This window comes from Hyla sarda, chromosome 9 (assembly GCF_029499605.1).
Source record: "Hyla sarda isolate aHylSar1 chromosome 9, aHylSar1.hap1, whole genome shotgun sequence".
NCBI classification, from domain to species: domain Eukaryota; kingdom Metazoa; phylum Chordata; class Amphibia; order Anura; family Hylidae; genus Hyla; species Hyla sarda.
In genome coordinates this window covers 164,123,375-164,138,308 of record NC_079197.1, presented here as the reverse complement: position 1 = coordinate 164,138,308, position 14,934 = coordinate 164,123,375, and the positions used below count along the sequence as shown (strand labels likewise).

The following is a 14,934-nucleotide window of genomic DNA, read 5'->3' as shown; positions in this document are numbered from 1 at the left end:
TTTGTTTATATATCCAACGCCCCTCCCACAAATACAGCCTGATAGGCTTAATACATATTGGGTGTGATGAGTCCCAGGCAGGTCCTGTCCCTTCTTGTTCCACTTTTAACCAATGCTCAATTGTCAGATAGATATTCTCTAAGACCCCGACCCAGACTCTCATAGACCACCATTATGTATATGGACACTATATGGCAGGTTTATATGGATACTGTATGGTGGGTTTATATATGGGCTGTATGGCACTATTACTTAGGCTGGATTCTGTCTCCTTTCTTTGCCATGTGTCTTGCTCAGGGGATTCCACAAACCTCAATTCAACCCAAACTTATAGATAATAAAATAATTATAGATTATAAAATAATTATAGATGATAAAATAATTATAGATGATAAAATAATTATAGATAATAAAATAATGGCCAATTTATATCTAATCCTACATTCTCTGTTATATTTTCCAGGTTCAACAGCTGCTACTTCACCAAGTTCCGGTAAGTTCTTCTCTTTCTTTTAGATAATATAAAGTAAATGAAGACATTCCATACATACCCTATACATACCTAGAAGAGATCATGTGTGCAGCACCTCCTAGTGGTCATTGATTTACTACATTCTTTAGATTGTGCGCTCCTTTTTACTTTCCAACATTTATTATAATTTACACATACAGACTGACCTATGGGATTATTATATTAATAAAGTAGAACTTTAATGGTGTGATTATCATATAGTCCCCATTGAAAATAAGACTGCAGCGCCACCTGGGGGTCATTGTGTATGTGTTTTTTTTTTTCTTCAATAAATTAACCCTTTAAATGCATTTCACAGGTTCAACCGCAGCAACAACTCAAGGCACCGGTCAGTAATTCTGTTAACCCTTTCCTGACTCCTCCGTTGACTTAACCCCTATCCTGTCAATAACTTAATTTTTTTACTGCTCCTTCTTATTATTTTTTGTGTGATAATCATTGTACTTCAAATCCTTTTATGTGCAATATTAATTCCATTATTTTAGGCAGGATGGGACTCTTTACGCAGGGCTGAACTTTTTAGGCAGGGCTGGACTCTTTAGGCAGGGCTGGACTCTTAAGGCAGGGCTGGACTCTTTAGGGAGGGCAAGACTCTTTAGGCCGGGCTGGACTCTTTAGGCAGGGCTGGACTCTTTAGGCAGGGCTGGACTCTTTAGGGCCGGGCTGGACTCTTTAGGCCGGGCTGGACTCTTTAGGAAGGGCTGGACTCTTTAGGGAGGGTTGGACTTTTTAGGGAGGGCTGGACTCTTTAGGAAGGGCTGGACTCTTTAAATTTCAATATATTAACCCTTTATATTCATTTCACAGGTTCAACTGCAGCAACAACTCAAGGCACCGGTCAGTAATTCTGTTAACCCTTTCCTGACTCCAACGATGACTTAACTCCTATCCTGCCATTTTTTCACTGCTCCTTCTTAGTATTTTGTGTGATATTCATGGTAATACAGATCCTTTTATGTGCAATCTCAATAAGGCTGGGTTCCCATTACGTTTTCCCCCCATACGGGAGCGCATACGGCAGGGGAGAGCTAAAAACTTGTGCTCCTGTATGCCTTTCTATGCGCTCCCGTATGTAATTCATTTCAATGAGCCGACCGCAGTGAAACCTTCGGTCCGGTCGGCTAATTTTTGCCCTGTATGCACTTTTACAACCGGGACCTAAAACTGTGGTCAACCATGGTTTTAGGTCCGATTGTAAAAGCGCATACGGGGCAAAAATTAGCCGACTGGACCGAAGGTTTCACTGCGGTCGGCTCATTGAAATGAATTACATACGGGAGCGCATAGAAAGGCATACGGAGCACAAGTTTTTAGCTCTATCCTGCCGTATGCGCTCCTGTATGGAGGAAAACATAATGGGAACCCAGCCTAAATTGGGTGCTGTAGTTTTGTAACTGCTGGAGGTCCACAGTTTGGAGACTACTGTTGTAGGTTATAAAATAAGGACTATTTTGTGTCTAATCTACATTCTCTCTTATTATATATTTTCCAGGTTCTACAGCTGCTACTTCACCAAGTTCCGGTAAGTTCTTCTCTTACTTATAAATACTATAAACTTGGGGTCACTCATGGATAAGTAGATGAACACATTCCATACATACCCTATACCAGTGTTTCGCAACCAGGGTGCCTCCAGCTGTTGCAAAACTACACCTCCCAGCATGCCCGGACAGCCAACTTTTCTTTATATTGATAAAGAAAAACGTTATTGTTAAAGGGGTACTCCGGTGGAAAACATTTTTTTTTTTTTCAACTGGTGCCAGAAAGTTAAACAGATTTGTAAATGACTTCTATCAAAAAATCTTTATCCTTCCAGTATTAGCAGCTGTATGCTACAGAGGAAATTCTTTTCTTTTTGAATTTCTTTTTTGTCTTGTCCACAGTGCTCTCTGCTGACACCTGATGCCCGTATCAGGAACTGACCAGAGCAAGAGAAAATCCTCGTAGCAAACCTATCCTGCTCTGGACAGTTCCTGACACGGACAGCAGAGAGCACTGTAGACAAGACAAAAAAGAGATTCAAAAAGCACAGAATTTTCTCTGTAGTATACAGCTGCTAATAAGTACTGGAAGGATAAAGATTTTTTAATAGAAGTCATTTACAAATCTGTTTAACTTTCTGGCACCAGTTAATTGAAAAAAAAAAAAAAACGTTTTCCACCCTTTAAGGGTATGATTTATGGTAGGATTATCCTATAGTCCTAAAGAAATTTAAGACTGCTGCGCCACCTGGTGGTCATTTGTTGCATTTTTTTGTTTGTTTTGTTCAATATTTGACATTTTTTATTAATTTCACAGGGTCAACCGCAGCAACAACGCAAGGCACCGGTCAGTACAGTAATTCTGTTAATCCTTTCCTGACTCCAATGTCCACTTAACCCCTCTCCTGCCAATAGCTTTTATTTTTTTACTGCTTCTATTTTGTGTGATATTCCTTGTAATACAGATCCTTCTATGTGTAATGTACAGTGCATTCCAAAAGTCTTCAGACCCTTTCACTTGTATGTTGCTCCTTGTAATAAATAAATAAAATAAAAAAGCATTCTAGTTTTCCCCCCATCGTCTGAAAACATGATAGACATTTTTGCAAATTTTTTTTTTAAATATTTTTTTTTATCTTGCTGTGACATAAGTGTAACAAGGTTTTGGGGCTGTTCACCTATATCCCTGTGGTCCTTTACCCAGCACTCTTGGGAACATATCCTAGTAAACTGCTATCTCTGTGCCCTCTCCCTTTTCTGGCTCTGCTGAAACAGAAAAAATCCAAGATGGCTATGAGCACATGTCCACAAAACTCCTCCTTCCCTAGCTATAGTCATTCCTTAGTTCATTTGTTTGTGCAGTCCACCATCTACTGGACACTTCATGTAATTGCAGGATTATACACAACAATAATTCTAGGGGATTATATAAGTATTCAGACCCTTTCCTCAAGAGTTAAAGCCCCTTAAGCAGTGACCGCAGCCTTCAGTCTTCTTGGAGTTGAGGCCACAAGATTTACACACCTGGATTTGAGGATTTTCTGCCATTCTTCTCTGCAGGTCTGTCAGGTTGGAAGGTCTCACAAGAGATGTTCCTTTGAGTACAATGTATTGTCGTCAATGGAGACGGCGCATTTCCAAGCAGTCCTAGCGCCGGCTTGTTCTGCCCACTCAAGATGGAATCCCACCCAGAATTTCTCCAGTTGCAGATTCTGTAGTGTGAATGAGCCCAGTGCTCTCTGCTGACATCATGACCACAGTGCTCTCTGCTGACATCTCTGTCCATTTTAAAGGGGTTTTCCGGTGCTTACACATCTTATCCCCTATCCAAAGGATAGGGGATAAGATGCCTGATCGCGGGAGTCCCGCAGCTGGGGACGCCCGTGATCATGCACGCGGCACCCCGTTTGTAATCAGTCCCCGGAGCGTGTTCGCTCCAGGTCTGATTACGGGCGACTACAGGGCCGGCTGTCACGCCCCCTCCCGTAGGCTTGCATTGAAGGGCGGAGCGTGACGTCACGCGGGGGCGGAGGCGTGACGTCCCACGCTGACGGCCCTGTAGTTGCCCGTAATCAGACCCGGAGCGAACACGCTCCGGGGACTGATTACAAACAGGGTGCCGCGTGCATGATCACGGGCGTCCCCAGCTGCTGGACTCCCGCAATCAGGCATCTTATCCCCTATACTTTGGATAGGGGATAAGATGTGTAAGCACCAGAGAACCCCTTTAAGAACTGTCCAGATTAGGAGAAAATCCCCATAGCAAACATTTACTGCTCTGGACAGTTCCTAAAATGGACAGAGATGTCAGCAGAGAGCTCTGTGTTCCAAAAAGAAAATAACTTCCTCTGTAGTATTCAGCAGCTGATAAGTACTGGAAGGATTAAGATTTTTTAATAGAAGTAATTTAAAAATCAATTTAACTTTCTGGCACCAGTTTATTTAAAGATAAAAAAAAGTTTTCCACTGAAGTACCCCTTTAATCCCCTCAGAAACACAAAGCTCCCTCAAGTGAATAGTCACTTGATTTGAGATTTCTGAAGCACATACACAGCTAGTTTTGTAATTGGTATTTAGAACCTTGGGCTGTGATCACACACTGGGCACATTAGGCAGGGCTGGACTCTTTAGGCAGGGCTGGACTTTTTAGGCAGGGCTGGACTTTTTAGGAAAGGCTGGACTTTTTAGGCAGGGCTGGACTTTTTAGGCAGGGCTGGACTTTTTAGGCAGGGCTGGACTCTTGAGGCAGGGCTGGACTCTGGACTCTTGAGGCATGGCTGGACTCTTGAGGCATGGCTGGACTCTTTAAGCATGGCTGGACTCTGTAGGCAGGGCCTGACTCTTTAGGCAGGGCTGGACTCTTTAGGCAGGGCTGGACTCTTTAGGCAGGGCTGGACTCTTTAGGCAGGGCTGGACTCTTGAGGCAGGGCTGGAGTCTTGAGGCAGGGCTGGACTCTTTAAGCATGGCTGGACTCTGTAAGCATGGCTGGACTCTTTAGGCAGGGCTGGACTCTTTAGGCAGGGCTGGACTCTTTAGGCAGGGCTTATCATTATTTTGAAAAAGTAAAACTTTGATGGTATGATTATGATATTGTTCCAATAAAAAATAAAACCATATATATATATATATATATATATATATATATATATATACATATGATCAAATGGTTTTTATTGAATTTTTTCAAGAAATTTTACAATACAATACACAAAGCCATTGCAACATTATGGCCAAAAAGAAAACAGTATAAAAAAAATAAAATCCTAACATATGTTTGAACATGAATATATATATAAAGCTATGAAAATATCACTCAGTTTAAATGAATGTCCTGTAGAGAACTAACATTTAAATTATAATTGTGTATTGTGTAATAACATGGCACACTAAAGATCAGTTGTAAGTGTAGGAATTGTGCTTAATTTATTTAGTCAGGTATTAACAGTCATACCTGTACTCTATTAACCCTTTATATTCATTTCACAGGTTCAACTGCAGCAACAACTCAAGGCACCGGTCAGTAATTCTGTTACCCCTTTCCTTACCCCCTTTCCTTACTCCACCGATGACTTAAAGGGGTATTCCAGGCCAAAACTTTATATATATATATATATATATATATATATATATAAATATATATATATATATATATATATATATATATATATATAAATATATATATATATATATATATATATATATATATATATATCAACTGGCTCCGGAAAGTTAAACAGATTTGTAAATTACTTCTATTAAAAAAATCTTAATCCTTCCAATAGTTATTAGCTTCTGAAGTTGAGTTCTTGTTTTCTGTCTAACAGCTCTCTGATGACTCACGTCCCGGGAGCTGTGCAGTTCCTATGGGGATATTCTCCCATCATGCACAGCTCCCGGGACGTGACATCATCATTGAGCAGTTAGACAGAAAACTTCAGAAGCTAATAACTATTGGAAGGATTAAGATTTTTTAATAGAAGTAATTTACAAATCTGTTTAACTTTCCGGAGCCAGTTTATATATAAAAAAAAAGGTTTTGCCTGGAATACCCCTTTAACTCCTATCCTGTTAATAGCTCCTTCTTAGTATTTTGTGTGATATTCATGGTAATACAGATCCTTTTATGTGCAATCTCAATAAATTAAGTGCTGTAGTTTTGCAACAGCTGGAGGTCCACAGTTTGGAGACTACTGTTGTAGGTTATAAAATAATGACTATTTTGTATCTAATCTACATTCTCTCTTATTATGTATTTTCCAGGTTCAACAGCTGCTACTTCACCAAGTTCCGGTTAGTTCTTCTCTTATAGATACTATAAACTTGGGGTCACTCATGGATAAGTAGATGAACATTTTCCATACATACCCTATACCAGTGTTTCCCAACCAGGGTGCCTCCAGCTGTTGCAAAACTACAACTCCCAGCATGCCCGGACAGCCAACGGCTGTCCGGGCATGCTGGGAGTTGTAGTTTTGCAACAGCTGGAGGCACCCTGCTTGGGAAACACTGCCCTATACTATCCCGGTGGTCATTGACTGAATTCTTTTGACTGTGCGCTCCTTTTCATCTACCATTATTTGCTATAAAATACACATACAGAAAGACTGGCCTATGGGATTATTATATTGATAAAGAAAAACATTATGGTTAAAGGGGTACTCCGGTGGAAAACTTTATTTATTTTTATTTTTTTTATTTTTTTATCAACTGTTGCCAGAAAGTTAAACAGATTTGTAAATTACTTCTATCAAAAAATATTTATCCTTCCAGTACTTATTAGCAGCTGTATGCTACAGAGGAAATTCTTTTCTTTTTGAATTTCTTTTCTATCTTGTCCACAGTGCTCTCTGCTGACACCCGATGTCCGTATCAGGAACTGTCCAGAGCAGGAGAAAATCCTCATACCAAACCTATGATGCTCTGGACAGTTCCTGACACGGACAGAGGTGTCAGCAGAGAGCACTGTGGACAACACAAAAAAGATATTGAAAAAAGAAAAGAATTTCCTTTGTAGCATACAGCTGATAATAAGTAATGAAAGGATAAAGATTTTTTTATGGAAGTCATTTACAAATCTGTTTACATTTCCGGCACTAGTTCATTTAAAAAAATAATTTCCACCGGAGTACCCCTTTAAGGGTATGATTTAGGGTAGGATTATCCTATAGTCCTAAAGAATAAGACTGCTGCGCCACCTGGTGGTCATTTGTTGCATTTTTTGTTTGTTTGTTTTGCTCAATATTTGACATTTTATATTAATTTCACAGGGTCAACCGCAGCAACAACTCAAGGCACTGGTCAGTACAGTAATTCTGTTAATCCTTTCCTGACTCCACTGTCCACTTAACCCCTCTCCTGCCAATAGCTTTTTTTTTTTTTTTTTACTGCTTCTATTTTGTGTGATATTCCTTGTAATACAGATCCTTCTATGTGTAATGTACAGTGCATTCCAAAAGTCTTCAGACCCTTTCACTTTTATGTTGCTACTTGTAATAAATAAATAAATAAATAAATAAATAAAAAAGCATTCTAGTTTTCCCCCATCATCTGAAAACATGATAGACATTTTTGCTAATTAAAAAAAAAAAAAATTTTTTATCTTGCTGTGACATAAGTGTAACAAGGTTTTGGGGCTGTTCACCTATATCCCCGTGGTCCCTTACCCAGCACTCTTGGGAACATATCCTAGTAAACTGCTTCCTCTGTGCCCTCTCCCTTTTCTGGCTCTGCTGAAACAGAAAAAATCCAAGATGGCTATGAGCACATGTCCACAAAACTCCTTCTTCCCTAGCTATAGTCATTCCTTAGTTCATTTGTTTGTGCAGTCCACCATCTACTGGACACTTCATGTAATTGCAGGATTATACACAACAATAATCCTAGGGGATTACATAAGTATTCAGACCCTTTCCTCAAGAGTTAAAGCCCCTTAAGCAGTGACCGCAGCCTTCAGTCTTCTTGGAGTTGAGGCCACAAGGTTTACACACCTGGATTTGAGGATGCCCATTTTTCCCTCCTGAAGACGCTACAGATGTAGTGAAACATGTAGAGGGGGCATTTACAGCATTTTAACTAGCGGAAGTTGGTGTGCTATCTACGGTGGTACTGCAGCCCACCTGGGACACTTGATACATACACAGTGGCTAACTGTATATAATCCAAATACTATTATAAAGCACACCAACCCGTGATTTTAAGTGAACACACTCATCATTTAATATACACTCATTATTTAATTCTAATTTGAATACAAATAAAAGTTAAGTTTTAGGGGTGGGATTTAATAAGGGTATTAGTGACCCTGGGCTTCCCAGGGTCAAAGGTGTTTTTTTTTGTTTTTTTCGTCAATGGAGACGGCGCATTACCAAGCAGTCCTAACGCCGGCTTGTTCTGCCCACTCAAGATGGAATCCCACCCAGAATTTTTCCAGTTGGAGATTCTGTAGTGAGAATGAGCCCATCTCCCCATATTGTGCTGCAGACAAGGACGTAAGGAAAGTGTTAGTTTAAATATAAACCTTGTTAAAGGGGTACTCCAGTGGAAAACTTTATATATATATATATATATATATATATATATATATATATATATATATATATATCAACTGGTGGCAGACAGTTAAACAGATTTGTAAATGACTTCTATTAAAAAATCTTAATCCTTCCGGTACTTATTAGCTGCTGAATACTACAGAGGAAATTCTTTTCTTTTTGGAACACAGAGCTCTCTGCTGACATCACGAGCACAGTGCTCTCTGCTGACATCTCTGTCCATTTCAGGAACTGTCCAGAGTGGGAGAAAATCCCCATAGCAAACATATGCTGCTCTGGACAGTTCCTAAAACGGACAGAGATGTCAGCAGAGAGAACTGTACTCGTGGTGTCAGCAGAGAGCTCTGAGTTCCAAAAAGAAAAGAATTTCCTCTGTATGCAGCAGCTAATAAGTACTGGAAGGGTTAAGATTTTTTTAATAGAAGTAATTTAAAAATCTATTTAACTTTCTGGCACCAGTTGATTTAAAGATAAAAAAGTTTTCCACTGGAGTACCCCTTTAATCCCCTCAGAATCCCCATAGTGGTTTACGATGCAGATGGCGGACAGATAACCCAGATTTCTGAAGCACATTCACAGCATATGGGTTTTTTGTTACCTAGTTTTGTATTTGGTGTTTAGAACCTTGGGCTGTGATCACACACTGCGACTTCTTAGCGATTATTTATATGGCGTTGATGTGATTTATATTCTAATGTGTGTGCACCAAATTAACTCTTTATATCCATTTCACAGGCTCAACCGCAGCAACAACTCCAGGCACCGGTCAGTAATTCTATTAACCCTTCCAGACACATCACTCCCATCATCCCAATGTCCTATTATTTTATTATTTTCCTATGTGATGTGCGTCATGTGACATTCTCTGTAATCCGGATCCTTCTATATGTAATTTCCCTCTTTGTCTTTATTTCCCAGGTACCACAGTTTCTACATCACCCAATACCGGTCAGTCCTTCTCTTATTATAGATTATGTGGACTTGAGGATAGACCAGAGTTTCCATAACCCAGTCCTCAGATACCCCCCACAGGACATGGTTTGAGGATATCCTATATAGAGAACACTTGTGATGATGCCCGATGCACTGACCACAGTTATATCACCCGTGAAAGACAAAATCCTAAAAACATGGACAATCCCAAAGATATGGAAAATCCTGAAGACGTGACCTGTTGGGGGGGACTTGAGGACTGCGTTTGGGAAATATTTGGATAGATGAACCTTGGCCCTAGTGTCATAGTTAGACCGGGTCAATATCCTTACTGTCACTGAATCTAATGGTGACATTCTATAGAATATAAGCACATTATTGTTAGGATGAGATAGCTCTACCACCTGCCTACTTTAAGGCTGTTAAGGTATCACCCACCTCAAACAAGCTATACAGGCAGAGTGCCCCCTTATAAGCAATGCAGGCATAGTGCCTCACCATGAGCAGTGCAGGTAGAATGTTTCCTTATAAGCAGTGCAGGTAGAATGCCCCCTTATCAGCAGTGCAGGTAGAATGCTTCCTTGTAAACAGTGCAGGTAGAGTGCTCCCTTATAAGCAGTGCTGGCAGAATGTTTCCTTATAAACAGTGCAGGTAGAGTGCTCCCTTATAAGCAGTGCAGGTAGAATGTTTCCTTATAAGCAGTGCAGATAGAATGCTCCCTTATAAGCAGTGCAGGTAGAGTGCTCCCTTATAAGCAGTGCAGGTAGAATGCCCCTTATAAGCAGTGCAGATAGAATGCTCCCTTATAAGCAGTGCAGGTAGAGTGCTCCCTTATAAGCAGTGCAGATAGAATGCTCCCTTATAAGCAGTGCAGGTAGAGTGCTCCCTTATAAGCAGTGCAGATAGAATGCTCCCTTATAAACAGTGCAGGTAGAATGCTCCCTTATAAGCAGTGCAGGTAGAATGCTCCCTTATAAGCAGTGCTGGCAGAATGTTTCCTTATAAGCAGTGCAGGTAGAATGCTCCCTTATAAGCAGTGCTGGCAGAATGTTTCCTTATAAGCAGTGCAGGTAGAATGCCCCTTATAAGCAGTGTTGGCAGAATGCCCCTTATAAGCAGTGCTGGCAGAATGCTCCCTTATAAGCAGTGCTGGCAGAATGCCCCTTATAAGCAGTGCTGGCAGAATGCTCCCTTATAAGCAGTGCAGGTAGAATGCCCCTTATAAGCAGTGCTGGCAGAATGCCCCTTATAAGCAGTGCAGGTAGAATGCCCCTTATAAGCAGTGCAGGTAGAATGCTCCCTTATAAACAGTGCAGGTAGAGTGCTCCCTTATAAGCAGTGCTGGCAGAATGTTTCCTTATAAGCAGTGCAGGTAGAATATTTCCTTAAAAGCTGTACAGGTAGAGTTCTCCCTTATAAGCAGTGCAGATAAAGCATTCCTTTATAAGCAGTACAGGTAGAATGTTTCCTTATAAGCAGTGCAGGCAGAGTGCCCCCTTATGAGCAGTGCAGATAGAGTGCCTCCTTATGAGCAGTGATGGCAGTGTAGGTAATACTGGATTAGGGATCGAATGTTATCATCTTTGGGATCCCTGTGGATTAAATAAACCAGACATCCTGTTCATCCTCTCATTTATGGACAATTATCAACGGGTTTAGTCAGGTTTTCTTTACTATAATTGTCGCAAAATTGTCGCAACTGCGACTACGCGATTTTTCGTGCGACATTTTGACTGGAAAGCGAGAAAAACAAGTTTTCCAAAAATTAACTAAGTAGAAATAATTTTGAAATGGACTACGGGTAGTCAGGGTTAAAAATTGACTAAATTTACTCCAGCTCAAACATGGAGCAGAAAAAGCTACCACCAAAGTAAAAAAGGAAAAATTGCTTATGTGAGAGAAAATTATCAACAGGCTGAAAGCAGTTGATAAATAATTCATATAAGCAAAAAAAAAAAAGTAAGGAAAAAATGACTATAAAAAAGAATACATAAGCAAACATTGATAAATGTCCCTCTTTGTCTTTATTTTCCAGGTAGCACAGCTTCTACATCAGCGGGTACAGGTCAGTCCTTACATCCCTAAACTGGGGTCATGATCTCTACACATAAGTATTTAGACACATTCTAGTCCATATCTTCTATATATTGAGTGGTGATGTAAATCTATGGGTCGTAAAGGAAAAACCTTGGAGGCAGAAACTACTTGTGCACCAGAATAACCCTTTATATTCATTTCACAGGCTCAACCGCAGCAACATCTCCAGGCACCGGTCAGTAATTCTATTAACCCTTCCAAACCTCCCAATCCACATAACTCCCATCATCCCAATATCCTATTATTTTATTCTATCCTATGTGATGTGCGCTGTGTGACATTCACTGTAATCTGGATCCTTCTATATGTCATTTATTTGTATTTCTTTCCCAGGTACCACAGTTTCTACTTCACCGAATACAGGTCAGTCCTTCTCTTATTATAAATGAGATAGACTTGGGAAGACAAACCTTAGTCTAAGTGTCATAGCTATATCTGGTCAATGTCCTGGCCATTGTCTTCACTGTCACTAGTGCAGAGCAGATAGAGTGCCCCTCCTAAGTAGTGCAGTCATAGAGCTCAACCATAAGCCGTGCAGACAGAGTGCCCCCTCATAAACAGTGAAGATAGAGTGCTCCTTATAAGTAGTGCAGACAGAATGCCCCCTCATAAACAGTGAAGATAGAATGCTCCTTATAAGCAGTGCAGACAGAGTGCCCCCTCATAAACAGTGAAGATAGAGTGCTCCTTATAAACAGTGCAGACAGAGTGCCGCCTCATAAACAGTGAAGATAGAGTGCTCCTTATAAGCAGTGCAGACAGAGTGCCCCCTCATAAACAGTGAAGATAGAGTGCTCCTTATAAACAGTGCAGACAGAGTGCCGCCTCATAAACAGTGAAGATAGAGTGCTCCTTATAAGCAGTGCAGACAGAGTGCCCCCTCATAAACTGTGAAGATAGAGTGCTCCTTATAAACAGTGCAGACAGAGTGCCGCCTCATAAACAGTGAAGATAGAGTGCTCCTTATAAGCAGTGCAGACAGAGTGCCCCTCATAAACAGTGAAGATAGCATGCTCCTTATAAACAGTGCAGACAGAGTGCCGCCTCATAAACAGTGAAGATAGAGTGCTCCCTATAAGCAGTGCAGACAGAGTGCCGCCTCATAAACAGTGAAGATAGAGTGCTCCTTATAAGCAGTGCAGACAGAGTGCCCCCTCATAAACAGTGAAGATAGAGTGCTCCCTATAAGCAGTGCAGACAGAGTGCCGCCTCATAAACAGTGAAGATAGAGTGCTCCTTATAAGCAGTGCAGACAGAATGCCCCCTCATAAACAGTGAAGATAGAGTGCTCCTTATAAGCAGTTCAGACAGAGTGCCCCCTCATAAACAGTGAAGATAGAGTGCTCCCTATAAGCAGTGCAGATAGAGTGCCCTCTTATAAGCAGTGCAGATAGAGTGCTCCCTATATGCAGTGAAGATAGTACTCCCTATAAGTAGCGAAGATAGAGTACTCCCTATAAGCAGTGCAGGTAGAGTATCCTCTTATAAGCAGTGCAGATAGAGTGCACCATATAAGCAGTGCAGATAGAGTGCTCCCTATAAGCAGTGCAGATAGAGTGCTCCCTATAAGCAGTGCAGATAGAGTGCTCCTTATAAGCAGTGCAGATAGAGTGCTCCTTATAAGCAGTGCAGATGGAGTATCCTCTTATAAGCATTGCAGATAGAGTGCCCCCTCTTAAGCAGTGCAGGTATAGTGCACTGCCCTCTTATAAGCAGTGAAGGCATTATATTAACCAGACATCCTGTTCATTCTCTCTTTGTCTTTATTTTCCAGGTAGCACAGCTTCTACATCAGCGGGTACAGGTCAGTCCTTACATCCCTAAACTGGGGTCATGATCTCTACACATAAGTATTTAGACACATTCTAGTCCATATCTTCTATATATTGAGTGGTGATGTAAATCTACGGGTCGTAAAGGAAATACCTTTGGAGGCAGAAACTACTTGTGCACCAGAATAACCCTTTATATTCATTTCACAGGCTCAACCGCAGCAACATCTCCAGGCACTGGTCAGTAATTCTATTAACCCTTCCAAACCTCCCAATCCACATAACTCCCATCATCCCAATATCCTATTATTTTATTCTATCCTATGTGATGTGCGCTGTGTGACATTCACTGTAATCTGGATCCTTCTATATGTCATTTATTTGTATTTCTTTCCCAGGTACCACAGTTTCTACTTCACCGAATACAGGTCAGTCCTTCTCTTATTATAAATGAGATAGACTTGGGAAGACAAACCTTAGTCTAAGTGTCATAGCTATATCTGGTCAATGTCCTGGCCATTGTCTTCACTGTCACTAGTGCAGAGCAGATAGAGTGCCCCTCCTAAGTAGTGCAGTCATAGAGCTCAACCATAAACCGTGCAGACAGAGTGCCGCCTCATAAACAGTGAAGATAGAGTGCTCCTTATAAGCAGTGCAGACAGAATGCCCCCTCATAAACAGTGAAGATAGAGTGCTCCTTATAAGCAGTGCAGACAGAGTGCCCCTCATAAACAGTGAAGATAGCGTGCTCCTTATAAACAGTGCAGACAGAGTGCCGCCTCATAAACAGTGAAGATAGAGTGCTCCCTATAAGCAGTGCAGACAGAGTGCCGCCTCATAAACAGTGAAGATAGAGTGCTCCTTATAAGCAGTGCAGACAGAGTGCCCCCTCATAAACAGTGAAGATAGAGTGCTCCCTATAAGCAGTGCAGACAGAGTGCCGCCTCATAAACAGTGAAGATAGAGTGCTCCTTATAAGCAGTGCAGACAGAGTGCCGCCTCATAAACAGTGAAGATAGAGTGCTCCTTATAAGCAGTGCAGACAGAATGCCCCCTCATAAACAGTGAAGATAGAGTGCTCCTTATAAGCAGTTCAGACAGAGTGCCCCCTCATAAACAGTGAAGATAGAGTGCTCCCTATAAGCAGTGCAGATAGAGTGCCCTCTTATAAGCAGTGCAGATAGAGTGCTCCCTATATGCAGTGAAGATAGTATTCCCTATAAGTAGCGAAGATAGAGTACTCCCTATAAGCAGTGCAGGTAGAGTATCCTCTTATAAGCAGTGCAGATAGAGTGCACCATATAAGCAGTGCAGATAGAGTGCTCCCTATAAGCAGTGCAGATAGAGTGCTCCCTATAAGCAGTGCAGATAGAGTGCTCCTTATAAGCAGTGCAGATAGAGTGCTCCTTATAAGCAGTGCAGATGGAGTATCCTCTTATAAGCATTGCAGATAGAGTGCCCCCTCTTAAGCAGTGCAGGTATAGTGCACTGCCCTCTTATAAGCAGTGAAGGCATTATATTAACCAGACATCCTGTTCATTCTCTCTTTGTCTTTATTTTCCAGGT

General features: G+C 41.1%; 1 protein-coding gene across 1 annotated transcript in view; it reads left to right on the top strand.

The window, feature by feature from the left end:
• Positions 1-13,909, top strand: part of LOC130291982 (daxx-like protein) — a 55,131-nt gene extending 41,222 nt beyond the window's left edge. The window contains exons 8-20 of the mRNA XM_056541413.1: positions 464-493; positions 831-860; positions 1,340-1,369; positions 2,025-2,054; positions 2,831-2,860; positions 9,301-9,330; positions 9,484-9,513; positions 11,535-11,564; positions 11,742-11,771; positions 11,930-11,959; positions 13,371-13,400; positions 13,579-13,608; positions 13,767-13,909. Of these exons, the coding sequence (XP_056397388.1) occupies positions 464-493; positions 831-860; positions 1,340-1,369; positions 2,025-2,054; positions 2,831-2,860; positions 9,301-9,330; positions 9,484-9,513; positions 11,535-11,564; positions 11,742-11,771; positions 11,930-11,959; positions 13,371-13,400; positions 13,579-13,608; positions 13,767-13,853 (447 nt within the window). The 3' untranslated portion in view covers positions 13,854-13,909. The remainder of the gene's footprint in view (positions 1-463; positions 494-830; positions 861-1,339; positions 1,370-2,024; positions 2,055-2,830; positions 2,861-9,300; positions 9,331-9,483; positions 9,514-11,534; positions 11,565-11,741; positions 11,772-11,929; positions 11,960-13,370; positions 13,401-13,578; positions 13,609-13,766) is intronic.
• The last annotated feature ends 1,025 nt before the right edge of the window (positions 13,910-14,934 follow it).